At 47.4% G+C, this 15678-nt stretch overlaps 1 protein-coding gene across 4 annotated transcripts in view; it reads left to right on the plus strand.

The window, feature by feature from the left end:
• The first annotated feature begins 494 nt into the window (after window positions 1-494).
• Window positions 495-15678, plus strand: part of LOC144102110 (uncharacterized) — a 59552-nt gene continuing 44368 nt past the window's right edge. The window contains exons 1-2 of one of the 4 annotated variants that reach the window (XM_077635408.1): window positions 495-1066; window positions 13179-13315. In XM_077635408.1, coding sequence (XP_077491534.1) covers window positions 837-1066; window positions 13179-13315 — 367 coding nt within the window. In that variant the 5' untranslated portion in view covers window positions 495-836. The remainder of the gene's footprint in view (window positions 1067-13178; window positions 13316-15678) is intronic. The other 3 variants (XM_077635401.1, XM_077635423.1, XM_077635415.1) reach the window with 3 other exon arrangements.

Genomic DNA, 15678 nt, shown 5'->3' on the forward strand with positions numbered 1-15678 from the left:
CCGAGCGACTACCGTTGTCGGGGTCTTGAAAATTTCTGCTATCCCAAAAATTGCCCTAAGGCATCCTCTTTGGCGGACAGGCACTTTTTTTTTCTTCCGGTGATCTGGCTTCGTTCTGCGCCTTATGTATCGTTAATAAAAGCCCTGATCAAGAGCGGTTTTAGCCTCGACAAGCAACAATGATAATCCGGAAGAAAGACCACTGGGTCCGCATATGTTGTGTCTTTCAGTTCTTTTCTTGGCGCCACATTTGCTTAGGGCCTTTGCGGAAGTCATAAATTTATTTCATGAAACCAAAGCAGCTTGCGCGGCGTTTTCTCCAGTATAGAAATACTCGGGCAGCGGACACAACAATGAACCGTGGCAGCGCCGTTTATATTTTTGCCTTCCCGGGCGCGAAATTAAGAACGTCCTGATTGTGTTCTTTGATAGATAACCTCGTTGCGCCGGAATTGCATGGATGCAGCAGGAAGCTAGCCTTAAAGTCCAAAAGCAATTAACCAGAAATGCTGCCAGCTGCAAGCAGAGAACATAGCTTGGTCGATTTTTAAATTGTTTTTTTCTGGAACTTCAAGTAGAGCTCTGAAATGTGAGGCATAATTTTAGTGGACGTTTAAATGTGCCCTTGCAGGAAATTAATTTTTGAGTTAGAGTTTATTCCTAGCTATTCACTCAGGGACAAGCACTGAAAAGAAGACGCGATTTCAAGAGCTCTTCCGAATAGTTTCTTTGAGAATTGTGTCAAAAATTTTGCGCCTCCCGTCCTCTCGGTTCTCCAGCTTGCGACTGGCCTAGGTTGCCCATTGCGAACAGAAGAGCTTTCAGGGTGGAAAAAAATGATTTTTGCGTTGGTCATGTTAGTCTCTGTCCTCTTGGGTCCAGCGTGCTTGGACAACGAATACGGAGAAGGGGAGGACAACAAGAACGAGGGCGGGAATGAGGGTGGAAATAACGGCGAGGGCGGAAATGAGGACAGAAATAAGAACGAGGGTGTAAATGAGGACGGAAATAAGGACAATCATGGAAATCAGGACGAGGACGGAAGTGAGGACGCGGAAAAAGAAACGTAAGTAACATTTTCCGTTCACTCTTGGAATGTTAATTATGTTTTTGCCGCGTGAAACCAGCAATTCGGTGCAGAAGTAAGCACGCCTTTTATCAACGGCGTGCCAAGGTTCTCATTTACCAATAAGTTAAAAGGCGTGATCGATGTAGTGCCTCTCTGTAAGCAGGGAGACTTTCAAGGCGGTGTGGTCGAATCTCTGGCATGTGAAAGTGAAAACCCTTGTAAGCAGTTGCAGGAGAGTATGGCATGAGGCTAACGAAAAGAGTTCAGCTTAAGTTAAGGACAACGCAGCGAGCCATGGAAAGAAAAATGATAGGTGTAACGTTAAGAGATCGGAAGCGGGCAGAGTGGGTGAGGGAACAAACACGGGTTAATGACATCCTAGTCGAAATCAAGAGAAAGAAATGGGCTTGGGCAGGGCATGTAATGCGGAGGCAGGATAACCGCTGGTCTTTAAGGGTAACGGAGTGGGTTTCAAGAGAAAGTAAGCGTAGCAGGGGGCGGCAGAAGGTTAGGTGGGCGGATGAGATTAAGAAGTTTGCAGGCAAAGGGTGGATGCAGCTGACAAAGGATAGGGTTAATTGGAGAGACATGGGAGAGGCCTTTGCCCTGCAGTGGGTGTAGTAAGGCTGATGATGATGATGATGATGATGATGGCATGACCATGCTGCTTTTGGCGCTGCCGAGGAACCATTGAGGGAAAAAATACAAGGGAAGCAACGTGCCCACTTTGCATGGTCCACTCCAAAGTGTAACATATTTAGATTTAGGTTGAGTGACTCAAACGTTGGAAGAATGACAGCTCACGGGGAGTCCAGAGGCTCCTCGGTATGAGTCCACGGCTCATACCGTGAGCCGTGGAATGGCCGCCAGCCTCAGAAATGAATCCTCGCGCGAAAACGCCCACTCTTCAGTAGCCTTAACGCCAGCTGCTGCACGTGGTGCAAATGTGGCTGTCTTACCTGGATTTCTCTCCCCGATACAGTGTCCTCGCCAGAGGGCCCTTCTAGAGTTTTTGAAGAAATTGGTGGAGAATTTGCACCTGCCACCTCCAAACTACAGTAGCCGAACGCAGAAAGGCAGAATCACCCTTCACCGCTAGTATGGTGGTGAAAATGCTAGCCCAGTTATGCGCCAAACAGGCCACACCAACCAGGAAAACGTTGAAGTATCAAACACACACACACCCACACACACACACGCACGCACGCACGCACACACACACGAACGCAAGCACGCACGCACACGCGCGCGGCCGCGCGCCCACATGAGTGGTCGCAGGAATGTCTGCCCCGTGTTCCTGGGTAAGTCGAGCTCTAAGTGGCCGTGTGCTGCGAGACCCGTGGAAAAAAATGCTACGTGGGGAAAACCGGAAAAAATGCTGATGTGCTGCTCTTTTCACGCAGCACTTGATACGTCAGCCTTCGTGAAGTCGTTGTTGGTCCTGATAAAACATTTAGATAACTCATGTTGTAAGTGTGCTGCCCACTTCTATCTTAGCAGGAACATTATCCGCTTCATATCAACTAAAGACGCGATCTGCGCTGCGCTAGAAGAGAACAAAGCAGTCGTATCTGACAGGTAGAGCACATGCATCAGTTCAAAATAATCTCACCCGTAGACGCCCTTGAGGGATGAACCTTGTACGCGGAAATTGTACGCTTGCTCGGCAAATATATGCTTGCATATGGTAGCTTTATAACATGAAGTACAATAAATGCGTTACTTGAAATCTATAACAATAATATAGTGAGTGTAACGGCAGGCGTCTTTTTTGCTTTTCTTTGCCTTGCACTGTTTTCTTTTGATGTACAGTCGTGCCTCGTTGTACACTTTGATTGTCGAGCGAAACTTGGACGACGGCTTAAGCGTTCAATCCGATAGCATTACACGTCACTAATGTCGCTTGCTGTTGTTCAGTGCGCATAGGCTATGTTTATTTGGTGACGCTAATTGCTGAAACAAATGAACTGTTTCTTTTCTACTCTGTGGTGTGAGTTGGTCGCACAAGATATCTAAACTAACGCACTGAATGAGTGCTCCTGAGTGGTGTGGGTGTAGCGCACGTGGATCGCGACCCAATGGGCAGCGGCTCAATTTCTTCTCATCCACTTCTTTATTTTCGGCGAATGCGCTTACGTCTACGTAATGGCCTTCTTGGCCAATGACGCTACCTGGTGACATGTACGGATAGACGCCAGCTCTTTTCGAGAAAGCGAACTCTAAAGCTATTGCATGGATCTTTTCATAAAGCGAGCGGCCTCTAGTAAAGAATCATGAAAGAAAACAAACAAAAATATTAATAACAATCACTGAGTGTGGTATCTGGCAAAAAATGTCTTTTGATAATGCAGCGCAGGTAGAAGCGCCTAAATGTGCATGAGGTCGTGAGTATGACCGTGGTGACGTCTCTCCAACTAGAACTAAGCCGCCGCGGTGGCTCAGTGGTTAGGGCGCCCGGCTGCTGACCCGAAAGACGCGGGTTCGATCCCACCCGCAGCAGTCGAATCTCGATGGAGGCGAAATTCCAGAGGCCCGTGTACTGTGCGATGTCAGTGAACGTTTATGAACACCAGGTGGTCGAAATTATTCCGGAGCCCTTCACTACGGCGCCCCTCATAGCCTTAGTCGCTTTGGGGCGTTAAACTCAATAAACAAACCAACTACAACTGCTCACATCCCGCGAACAGGTACTACTGATCTGTACCGAGTTGGCTGAGAGCAATTGAATGCGTCTTTCAACATCGCGGAAGCTGCTGAGATACCCTTCTTCAGAGCAGATCAAAGCCAGCATCGACCCAGCACTTCTTGCAATCCCAGAACAAAAAAATGCTGTCACTAAGGCATTCGCGTCACCATAACCCTCTCAGGTACGCAAGAAAATAAGCAATGGGAAAATCAATACAATAATATTTTTTGTTTATTATTGCCTACAAACCAACAAGAAACCAGAGAATAAGCCAGCTGATATTAAATGAAAAAAGATATGGGTTAGGACACATGTGTCTCTATGTACCTCAAGGGACTAAACTTGTTATTTGTTATTGGTTTTTTACTGTCTGACTGCTTTTGCTTCTCATGTCTGACTCTGCTATTGCTATGATTGCGTGACACTACTTTTGCTAAGAGATGGCCCCCTCCTTTTAGTTTTTAATTAATTTATCACAATCGGTTACTTTTTTATGCAGGGGTTAAATTTTCTTGTTCGTTTTCCTGGTGATGCTTTTTTTCCGCGTGTTGGGTTCGGAGCGATAATGCGATGTCACATTCTTGAGCCTAATATTTTAATATGCTACCTTTCCGCGCGATAAACAGTTGGTAGTGTGCGCATGTGGTGTCTCCTTCTTTCTTGTTTGTGTCCTTGTTTGCGCCTCCTTTCATTTCGTCATGCACCAGCTCGCCCCTCAGGCCGTTATTCTGGGCCAAACTTCCTCCGGCCATAGCCATTACTTTTTCGCGCTTTGAAACTCTGGGAAACAGTTTCTTGTGTCACAAAGCCCAAGTGCACTCAAGAAACTGTGCAATAATTGAACTGAAAGTTATAAATCAACCACTTCACGCAATTCGCGCAGCGCTTGCCAGAGTAACCATCGTACATTTGGCGTGCTGTCGTACGGTCTGCGTGAACGCCGCGACGAGTCACAACGTCTCCACAAGACTTGTGCCTCTTTGCCATCTATGAAGACTAGGGATAACAGAAGGCACCATGACGTGCTGAAATTCAATTGAGGTGGAAGCAGGTGCATTAGCATTTTTAGCTTGCAGCTTATGGTAGCAAATCTGGGTGTTGTTCATTCCCATGTCGAGGAAAAAAAAAGAAGTTTACTCCTACAACGTTTTCATCTGTCCGTTTGTTTTAGCGAAAAGAATTCCGTTTAGGTGTGTATATTGGATACGTTCTTTTATGAGTGCGTCAGAAGCTAGCGCATCGAAATTCGTCATTTCCAAGAAAAATAGTGTTTTGTGACGCCATCTTTTTTTTGGCCTAGTACGCAATTCACTTGCCCGCGCTTCACTTCTGCTTTATTTCTAAATTTCCTTGCTCTGTGAGACATTTTTCATATAATTTTCATTGCGGCTTTCATCCTGGGAATGTCAGTACAGCTGGCAGCTGTCAATCCAGTTCACTCGATGCAGTTCACTCTTGTGATACAAAGGCTCCTGCTTTTCTAGGTGTTCAATGATAACCTGTCATTCAACCTTGTCCACATCTTCCTCCAAAAAATCCAAATCCTAACCGTGAATTTTTAACGCGGCCTTATGACCACTGTCGTCGGCGAAAATGACTAGTTTCTCTCATTCACAAAAAATTTGCGCCTGCCATCCTCCTGTGAGACAGAAAGCAGCAGTTAGAAAATGGAGTAATTGCACAGCTCACAGACAGACACTAAGCAAAAAATACCAATAATTTCTATTATATCACATTTGAGAAGGTGAAAGGGCGCCAGCTTCCCTCATGTACACGAATTTAAAGCAGAACCGAACTCCCCTTAGGGTACATATGGACACATATGTCCCAAGCCACTATTTCTGCTAATAAATTCCAGTATGCTCCGGGGCAACTACTGCTTTTTTTTTCTCGCTACTTAAAAACCCTAACAAACCTATTTATGCAACCATTTAATTAATAACACACAAGAAATGCAACAAAAATACACTTGCATTATCGGGCGAAAGCCACTGCTCTCCGAAGGCAAAACTGCCTCGTTTTAAGGAGGGCTGGCGCGAGTTTTACCGACTGAGACCTAATTTTTAATTAAAGTCAGCTTAGAAGAGTCATATGAACAATCTTTATGGTTATGCACCCGGCAGTGCTTTAGTTACACCATTTTGAAATCCGGGGACATATGTGTTTTGTGTACCTTAAAGGGTCAATACACTTAAGCTCCGCTCTTAGGGCATGACGCGGTAGAGTTATTGAGTTAATTCTTATACATGTGGAACTGGCCACTCTCTACTTAACATTCATAGATCTGGGAGGCCTCAAATAAAAAGATGCTGAAGGACAATTCGACCCACCAAGAAGCGGCTACGCGCATTCGTCGCCGCAAAAATCGTTCTTGGTTGCGTCGTCCGGACCTACTCAATACTAGTCCAGCTGCACCAAAGTCGCGTGAAGTATCAGCTCACCGACACAGCAGCATGGGCCTAAAAACGATAATAAGACTCCTGCGGCAGTGTTCCATGTTACCGCAGTGGCTCAATCTGATGCGTTTGTGTTATCAACTTCCTCTGATGCTGAATGGCCTGCTCTGCCATCCAAGGACATCGCCACGGCAAGACTAAGAGTGGTTGCCACCCCATCTGAGCACTGCTGGCAAGCCCGAAGGTCAGGATGCGGGCATTATGCTAAAAAAGCTTGTGTGTTCAATGCGTGTGCTGCTTTCAGGCATTAACACCGCATTAGCAAAGATGGTTGTGCAGTTTTTGGATGCACTTGACCCGCTCTTGGCGGCATTGCAGTAATTCATTATGGCACAACCAAAACCCACCTCCTCTGTGACAACACGCGTGCACCGTAGTGTAGTGGTGCAATGGAATGCCCGAGGCCAACGCGGTCCTCTAAGTGACTTCCGGCCACCCGTCCACAAGTACCGCTTCCCTGTGCTTGTTGTATGTGAGCCCAACATGCCGTCTCCTTTCGCCTTTTTGGGTACATGCTGCTGTGGCCTCGCGAAGTGTTAGTTTGCATATGCCAAGACATTGCGCATATTCGCCGAGTCCTACAGCCACACAACACAAACCATTACATCTGTTTGACAGCCATGCTAAAAGGAAGAGTCTTTTCGATAATCGATGCCTGCATTCCACCTAGAGATGCCATTTATACTTCGTACCTATATTAAGCTATCCAGAGTTGCAGAGCTCCTCATATAATAGTGGGCGATTTTAATGCTCATCACCCTCAGTAGGACGGTGCTGTTATGAATAACCGAGGCAGGAACCCGTTTGACTTTATGCACTCCCACAATTTCGTCAATATCAACAATGGTTCACCTACGTTTCTGCGTGGCACGTCGTACAGCAGCTGCTTGGATCTAGCGTTTAGCGTTTGTTTCAGCAAGTCTCCAGCCTTACGACAGCTGGTGCAGTGACGAGGAAACACATGGGAGTGACCACATTACAAAGTATGTATGCGTCAAGTGGTACACACCTACTCATTCGTCTAACATGCGATATACAGACTGGCCTGCCTTTAGGACGTCCATGGAGACTTTTTGCGTAGACCCCGCAACACCGTCTAAAAAAGAAGACCTAATTACGTCCTCTCTCGCTGAGACCACGCGGTATATATGTGCGGCTAGGCCAGTATCTACTATTGATGTGGAACTCGAAACACTACACGCGGTCCGTCGGCGCGCCGAAAGTAAATACAGAAGAACCAAATCCACGTATGATCTCGCCCTTTGTCCCCGAGCTCAACGACAAATAAAGCGCCACGTCGCGAGATTAGGAAGACAACTTTGAAGGCAGTTCTGTTCATCGTTGGACCCTCGAAAACCGCTGTCGCGTGTTTGGCATGTAGCCTGTAGCTTGCGTTCAACCCACAAGAACGGTGTCATTTCGATGCCCTGTTCATTTACCAACACCGTAATAATATAGAGGTACCAGAATTCTTCAAAATGGTTGTGCGTACAACTCCGGTAACATCAAACAGTTTGGAGGCTTTTGTGGCACCTTCACCAGACGACCACTACGACATGCTATTCACGATGCTTGAAGTAGAAGCTGCTCTTTCCTCATGTAGGCGTGCATCTACACCTGGTCCTGACGGGATTTCGTACGCGTCTCTCTCTCACCTTGGCATGGAAGGCCGAACTGTGCTGCTCAGTTACTACAATGTTACATGGGCTTCTGGAAGCGTTCCAGAACACTGGAAGATCAGCCGCCTGGTTGTTCTTTTGAAGCCGGGAAAGCCTCCTTACAACCTTACCTCATACCGGCCAGCTGCACCAGCAAGCTGCGTCGTTAAGGTGCTGGAGCGAATGGTGCTGGCACGGCTCGAATAGTTTTTAGAGCAGACTGCTCTCTATCCGGACATGATGACCGGGTTCCGGCGGGGATGTTTTTCAACCGACAGCGTAATCGACCAAATATCGATAGTTGAACATGAAAAACAGTAGTCGCCGACTCGTCGCTGCTGTCTTCTTGGACATCAAAGGGGCCTACAATGATGTATTTCATGATACCATCCTTGATGCCCTTGACGACATAGGCGTTGGCGGCCGGATGTACTCGTGGATCGTGAGCTACCTCAACTGCCAGTCCGTTTACATGTCTACGTCTGCTGGAGAGACTACTCGCCATTAAGTTTGCCATGGAGTTCCTCAGTGAGGAGTTCTCTGCCCAACCTTATTTAACGTGGCATTGAATGAACTGGTGAGTGAACTTCCCACTCACATTGACATCAGTGTCTACGCTGATGGTATCTGCATCTGGGCTTCGGGTATGACACGTCCGCAAATGCGCGCGAGATTGCAACATGCCGTGTGATCTACTTCAAGACACCTACGACGTCAGGGTTTGCACTTAGCTGAAAAATGTGCTGTGGCCGCATTCACGCGCAAGTCTGTCTGCCGCTACCCGGTAACACTTCAAAGGGTTGCAATACCATACGCCTCCCGCCAGAGATTTTTGGGCATTTTCATTGACCGCGATCTGTCATGGTCTAGGCATATAAATATGCTAAAGAAAGAACTCGCTCTTTTTTGCCATGTCCTTTGCTTCGTAGCAGGCATTAAAGGGGACCCAATGGAGCGCTCATTGCTAAGAATTTACTATACTCTCTTTATAGGCTACATATGTTATAGCCTTCCCGTACTCTCTACCATGAGTGTTTCCTGCGTGCGGACATTAGAGAGTGTCCAAGCACCGGCGCTCAAGATATGCCTCGGATTACCACGTTTCGCCTCAAACAGAGGCACGGCTGAGGAATCTCGTGCGTGTACCTGTCACACGAACCACTTCGTGTATATTTACGCGCGTTTGCAAGGCACCGCTTTCACCCGCTGACGAAGATTTTTGATGAGCGACCGGACAGCAGTTTTGCAAGTGCACTACGCTTCTATCGATCCGAATTGCCATCAGGCAATGCCCTGCCGCATCATTCCTTGCAGCCACCATGGGTGATGGTTCAGCCTTCAGTATACCTGTATGTCCCTGGCATAATCCAGAAATATGTGATGCTGGTTAGCGGACTGAAACAACTTGCTGTTTCCTACATCTGGTCAGACTACCAAAACTGTGTACACGTATACGCGGATAGATCTGTGTTACCAAAGACATCAACAGCAGCTTTCGTAATCCCCGCTTAGCAGACGACCCACAGACTAATTTTAGGACACAAGACTACTTCAACTGCTTCAGAGCTTGGGGGCCTTCGGGAAGCAATTCACCACATCTGCAGAGAACCGCCTCAGGAGTGATGAATTTTCACTGACTGTAAACCTGCGCTAAAAATTTTGGCATGCTTCCTACGCCACAACGCCTATCAAGCTCTTGGTCCTGATATCATTAGTCTCCTGTCATTTGCTCAAGAAAAAGGCCACCGTATAGTGTTCCAGTGAATATCTGGACACTGCGGGCTCGATTGAAATGAGACCGCCTACGCTGAAGCAGGAGCGCCTTAAGCAGTGGCCTGCGTACAGCTGCGCCGTTCTCTAGACCGGATACCACTTGTCTCCTTTCGGAATCAATGAGGAGTGCGACGGCTAGGTACTGGGCCCTACCAGACACTCGACACATACGCCTTAAACGGCTAGATCCGGCGATGACCTTTTTTGTTCCTCACGGAATACCACCCCCTATTGTATGCGCAATCCATAGATTACGTTTAAACGTCGCCTTCACGATCAAATACTTGCTCTTAATAGGACAATCGGGCTCCCCAGACTGTACCACATGTGGCGTGCAAGAGACTTTAGAACACGTTTTTGTGGTGTGTCCAGCATATGCACGTGAAAGATTCATGCTCGCATCTGCTTTGAAGTCTATTTACACAAGGCCCCTCTCGGAGGATTTGATCCTCGGTGCTTGGCCAGATAGTTTGAATATTGTACAGGCAACGCGAGCGCTCTCACGCATTTTAAGCGACACGGACCTTGCCTCGATTTGGAAGTTAGAAAGTGAGCCTTTGTATGTATTTTTTTCACCTGCCTCCTCCCATCATCATCATCCCCCATCCTGACCCTATTTTTTCTCCTCTTCCCGTTCGCCAGTGCCGAGTAGCAGGACAGATATTTATTTTTCAGGCCAACCTCTCTGGCTTACCAGTCAATAAACCCTCTCTCTCTCTCTCTGGGAGGCCTCATACCAATCTTGGTTCAGTAGTGCAGCGGTTAAGCGCTGCGCCACTGCCCTGAAATGGCAGGTCCTGCCACCGGTGGGGCTTCTGCAACACGGGTTGCTCTTCACGAGCAACCTCTCGCGACCAATTATTAATGTAACTGCTACCTTCCCCGGTGCTCAGAGGTTGTGATGACGCCAGAAGTTCACGTGACCTAATTGCCCTCTTCCCCCAGGTTGCTTCACCGGGTATCTTTCCCTCACAACGTTGACGAGTACGACGACACCGAATTTTCTGCAGCACGGCAGCCTTAACACTTTTATTGCATTAAAACGCTGTCACTAAGGCATTTGAACTTTCGCACTGCCTTCCGCGGGCATGAGGAACTCAAGCGAAAGGAAATGAAACACATGGTTGTAGTAATCGAGCGTTTGATGTGATTACTGTCCATATTTACGCATCAACAACAATACATGGGTATAGAACAGCTCGAAAATCATGGGGTCTGTATGATCGATCTTTATTTCACCTGAACCAGGCGCGGGTGGTCAGTTATCTGAGCTACAGTGGGCCTGTACTTTCGGGGATAAGACTGACTGCTCTGCGAACACTGGAAGGCGCAAAAGCTCGTGCTTTAAGGGTATGCAAGGCTTCGACATGGGGCACATTTTATAAGGCCCGCGCCATCCCAGCCCATATGTATTTAAAACAGGAGCCATTATGTGCGCATTTGCGACAACTGACCAGGCATTACCACCACCACCTGGTTAATATTAGTAGTGCGTGTCGAGACGCAGCCCATTCTAAAGCCATCAGGACGCAGCGCAATTTGATGCCTACAAACTACATGCCCCACTAGCTTGCGTAGGTGCCAATATGGATAATTCCGAATCCCAGTTTGCGTGTAATTATCCCAAGAATACCAAAAATTCGCGCATCGCTATAGTGGCACCGAAGCAATGGCCGTTGTCATATATCTCCTCACGTATGGTCACTAAGAGCATGTTTCTGTCGACGAATCATTGACGAACACCTCTTAAGCTGTAGCTGTTACTGTGTCTGGCAGCGCCTTCAGCCACCACTTCAGGCTAATGCATAAAACATCATCCATGGCAACCGAATTGCCAGGCATACAAGATACCATTCGCTACATTGGTCAGCAGACCGCAAACCGCTAGACTATATTCTGCCACTCAAGACCCGCATTGCAGATCATAATAATGTACATGATAGAAAGCACAAGCGAGTAGCTGATAGAACAAATAGTACTCTTTCGAGCTGAGCCGTTCAAGCGTGGCCACATCAGGCTTCAGTGGATATCCAACCATTCTGGTGTAGCGGTAAATAAGAGCGCTGATGTGGAAGCTAAGCTGGCTCATGCTGATCGGGCTTCCATCGAAGTCTCGTTCTACATAAGTGACGCAGCAGCCCTTCTGGCTAATTCAGTGCAGGCTGCCATGCAACTGCACTGTAACGATGTGAACCACCAGCAGGACCGCACCCCTCGGCTTGATGCTGGTTCGCGACATCACCTACCAACAAATTCTACGCGACGTCAAAGAACAATGCTCCATGAGTTGCAGCTTGGTGTAAGATACATCAAAAGCTACCTACCCAAGTTCGAGGTTGAATCTAGCCCGAGTTGCTTGAACTGCAGCCATCCACAGCCTATCCATCATTAATAAGCAAGTGCCCTCACTACATTGATGTGAGGAAGTACTTAAGATACTCTCAGACAGTTTGACGGACGCCCTCCCTCTGAGGAAACTATCCTATGCGCCAGGGCGAACATAACTGACGGCTGGTTTGCTGTGAAGGCTGTTTTCAGGTTTTTGTTGAAATAGGCTAATATTCCTGTCTGTGACATTTGCGTGCGCTGCGCGCACCTACACACTGTACAGTGCAGACCACACATGTGCATACGCGTTTGTGCCGGCACATGTGCCTGCGCACTTTCAGCTTTTTTAGCAGCAGTGCGCGATGTGAAAGTGATGAGTGCACAGCCGTTTGTGACGGGATGCGAGAGTGTGCAGAACCCTTCTCTGCAACCGCGCGCGCACGTGTGTGTGCGTGTGTGTGTGTGCGTGCGTGCGTGCGTGCGTGTGTGTGTGTGTGTGTGTGCGTGTGTGTGTGTGTGTGCGCGTGCGTGCGTGTGTGTGTGTGTGTGCGCGCGTGCGTGTGTGCGCGCGTGCGTGCGCGCGTGCGTGCGTGCGTGTGTGTGTGTGTGTGTGTGTGTGTGTGTGTGTGTGTGTGTGTGTGTGTGTGTGTGTGTGTGTGTGTGTGTGTGTGTGTGTGTGTGTGTGTGTGTGTGTGTGTGTGTGTGTGTGTGTGTGTGTGTGTGTGTGAGAGAGTGTGTGTGTGTGTGGACTTATGCATGAAGAAGACATGCACCATATGCTGCATTTCGTCTCCCGAGATGAGTGCCACCCAATGCGTGCGTAGTTTCCTCTAACCCAGACCACTACAAGCAATTTACAGTATTTTGACATCATTGCCATTCATTTGCACCCTCAGGTCCCTTTCCCCCTTCCCAAGTGTGGAACGCAGGCCAGTGTAACCTTACTCCCGGCCCACCTCTCCGCCTTTCCTTTCATTAAATCACTTTCTCTCTTTTGGGTCCTCATGGCTTGTGCGTATATTCACCCGGCCCTTTGTCTGAACAGTGTGCTTTCATATTAACTGGAAGAAAATGGATTGATATTGTTCGTTCCCTAGAAGGGATGTCCGTAATTCGAGTTCTCCGTATTAACGGAGGTCATAATAACGAGGCACGACTGTACCTTGGCGCCGTCTGTATCATCAGATTTATTCTGTGGTATCTGGCAGTGCACCATCGCCTTGCCAAGAAGACAGCTGCAGAGCGCATTGCGAGGAAATGTTCTCAGATCCTCAGGTTAACCTGACCAGCGAGTGCCTGATGGACGATAAAGGTGAAGCATACTGCAGCTGCAAGCGTGTGGCGTGTAAGTATTCCACTTTCAGTATGTATGTATTTAGGTACGCACATGTGCGTACGGGGTCCCTAGCTAAGGTAGCATTGCAGCGTAAGTAATCGTAGTGCGATGAATTGCGCTTTTGATGCCGAAATTCCGTCACGAGTCTGTAGATACAAAAGCCCAACTCAAGGTACGATATATGCAGTGTGCCTTGTAGCTACCGGGTTTGCAGTGTTCCATGGGGAATGGAAGGCTAAATAGGTTATCTTGGATTCTGCTTTATGTAAAAGAACTAATGCATATTTGAATGCGGATTTATAAGTGTTGATTTATAATGCTTGTGAACTTTAGTTTTTCCCAACAGAATTTTTTTGCCTTATTTAGTAGTTTACTGTCAAATTTAAGGCCAAGTTATCGAATTAAATGTACCTTACTACAGTAACAAAACACACTATGCCCATCAAACTTTGCTCACGAATTCCGCTCATGAGAAGATTTCACCTGAATCTAAAATAATGAGTTTATGTTTGCATATATGAGTTTATAATTGAAAAAAATATTACCCACACTGCTCATGAAACGGAATACAGGAAGTTCGACTTATTAACCTTTTACATAAAGGAGGAAAATTTTTAGGACGTTTACATTCACACTATTAGCTGCAGTTTTATGAACATCCAGCCGCTTTAGAAAACATAGCTCTGCCCATACAGCGTTTTGTTTGTATTGCCAAACCCGAAAAAGAAAATTTAACAACGTAACCTTGAGTGCAACTTATAGAAGTGGTTATCTTTAAGTCATGGAAAAAATAGAATGAAATAAAAAATGAGACATCAAAACTATCCTATTGTCTGTCATAATACCGAATTTTGTTCAGTGACGAAACTACAATAGTACGCTTATACTGTTACATAGCTTTGTAATGTTTATTTAATTAGATGCAAAGCCATCGTCACGCTGCTTTATCAATTTCTTCGTGGCAAGGTGCTATCAGGTTTGTGGGGAATGGCTATAGCCACGTGCAATTCATTATATGCTGTTCGAGATGGTTGCATGATATTACTGCGCCTTGTCTTGAAAGTTCGTCGGCTTTGAATTGAGTGAGGCAGAGAATAAGATCTTCGACGACCGCCGAGCTCGTTGACTGCTATCGCCGCCGCTGAGTTGTTCGACGACCGCCGAGCCCGTTGACTGCTATCGCCGCCGCTAAGGTGCTTGAGTTCTTTCTAAGCGCAGGTCAACCCAATAAACAGTTTCTTTTCAGAAGCCTTCTCTATCGTCTCAACTGCTGGACTGCCATCACAACTACGTGACACCGGGTGGAAGTGCTGCATCGTCAGCCCACAATGTTTACAAAGATAGAGTCCGCCCTCCCCCCCCCCCCCCCCCCCAGTGCTCGTCTCTCGTATTCCAACTGCCCGGGAGCCGCCAAGTTTCCACGGCTTATCTCATGAAGGTGTAGAAGAATGGTTTGATCAGTTTGATTGGGTGGCAACGTTCAAAAGATAATATGACCAGTCCAAACTGCGGCACGTCTTCTTAGCTCTTGGTGGTGCCGCAAGGACGTGGTTTGAGAATAATGAGAATTCTATGCCAACATGGGAAGAGTTCCGGAAAGTATACTCGAGGATATTTGCGAATATACTCGACAAGGAAAGATTCGAATTGATTCTACAGATATGCATCCAAAATCAAAATGAAAGCGTCTTTGCATACGCCGAGAAAATAGAAAAACTTTTCCGGCGCGCCAACGTTGAAATGACTGATCAAAAGAAGATCACATTTCCGATGTATGGCGTAAAGGAGAAACTCTTCGCAGATCCAGAACAGTTTTCCAAAAACCGTTGTCAAATTTGTGGAAAAAGCTCCCACCGTCGAGAAGATGCTTCAAGCCCGGACCCGTCGGTATAATCGACCGCTTAAATTGTCGGCAAGCCACTCAGACGACGCGCGTGCAAACGGAGACAGCCTGTGGAATGTTATTCGTAACAATATTATGAGACGAGCTCCGTCGCCAGCTACCATCTCATCACGAGCCTCAAGGAGCAGCCCTTCCAACATTAGGAACCTCGGCAACAACGATCTCTTGGCTACAGCACCGGCCACACCGCACGCCGCTGCACTACGCAGCCCTGAACCCCAGCGAGAAACCCCAAGCACTCCCTGACGCCGCCCTACTGCACTAGAATGCCACCCCCAGCTCACAACCTTTCAACTTACGAATGATGCTCCAGCCCCACAAGTGCGACTCCCGGTCAACCCACAAAACCGTCCGCTGCGTTTTCACTGCGATACCGAAGAATGGACATCTGAAGGCTTCTCTTACCATGCACCGCTACCACATCCAGTCCAGTGACCTCGCGAGGTCGACGAGTACCAGCATTGTCCCA

Source organism: Amblyomma americanum, chromosome 1 (assembly GCF_052857255.1).
Source record: "Amblyomma americanum isolate KBUSLIRL-KWMA chromosome 1, ASM5285725v1, whole genome shotgun sequence".
Taxonomy (NCBI): Eukaryota; Metazoa; Arthropoda; class Arachnida; order Ixodida; family Ixodidae; genus Amblyomma; species Amblyomma americanum.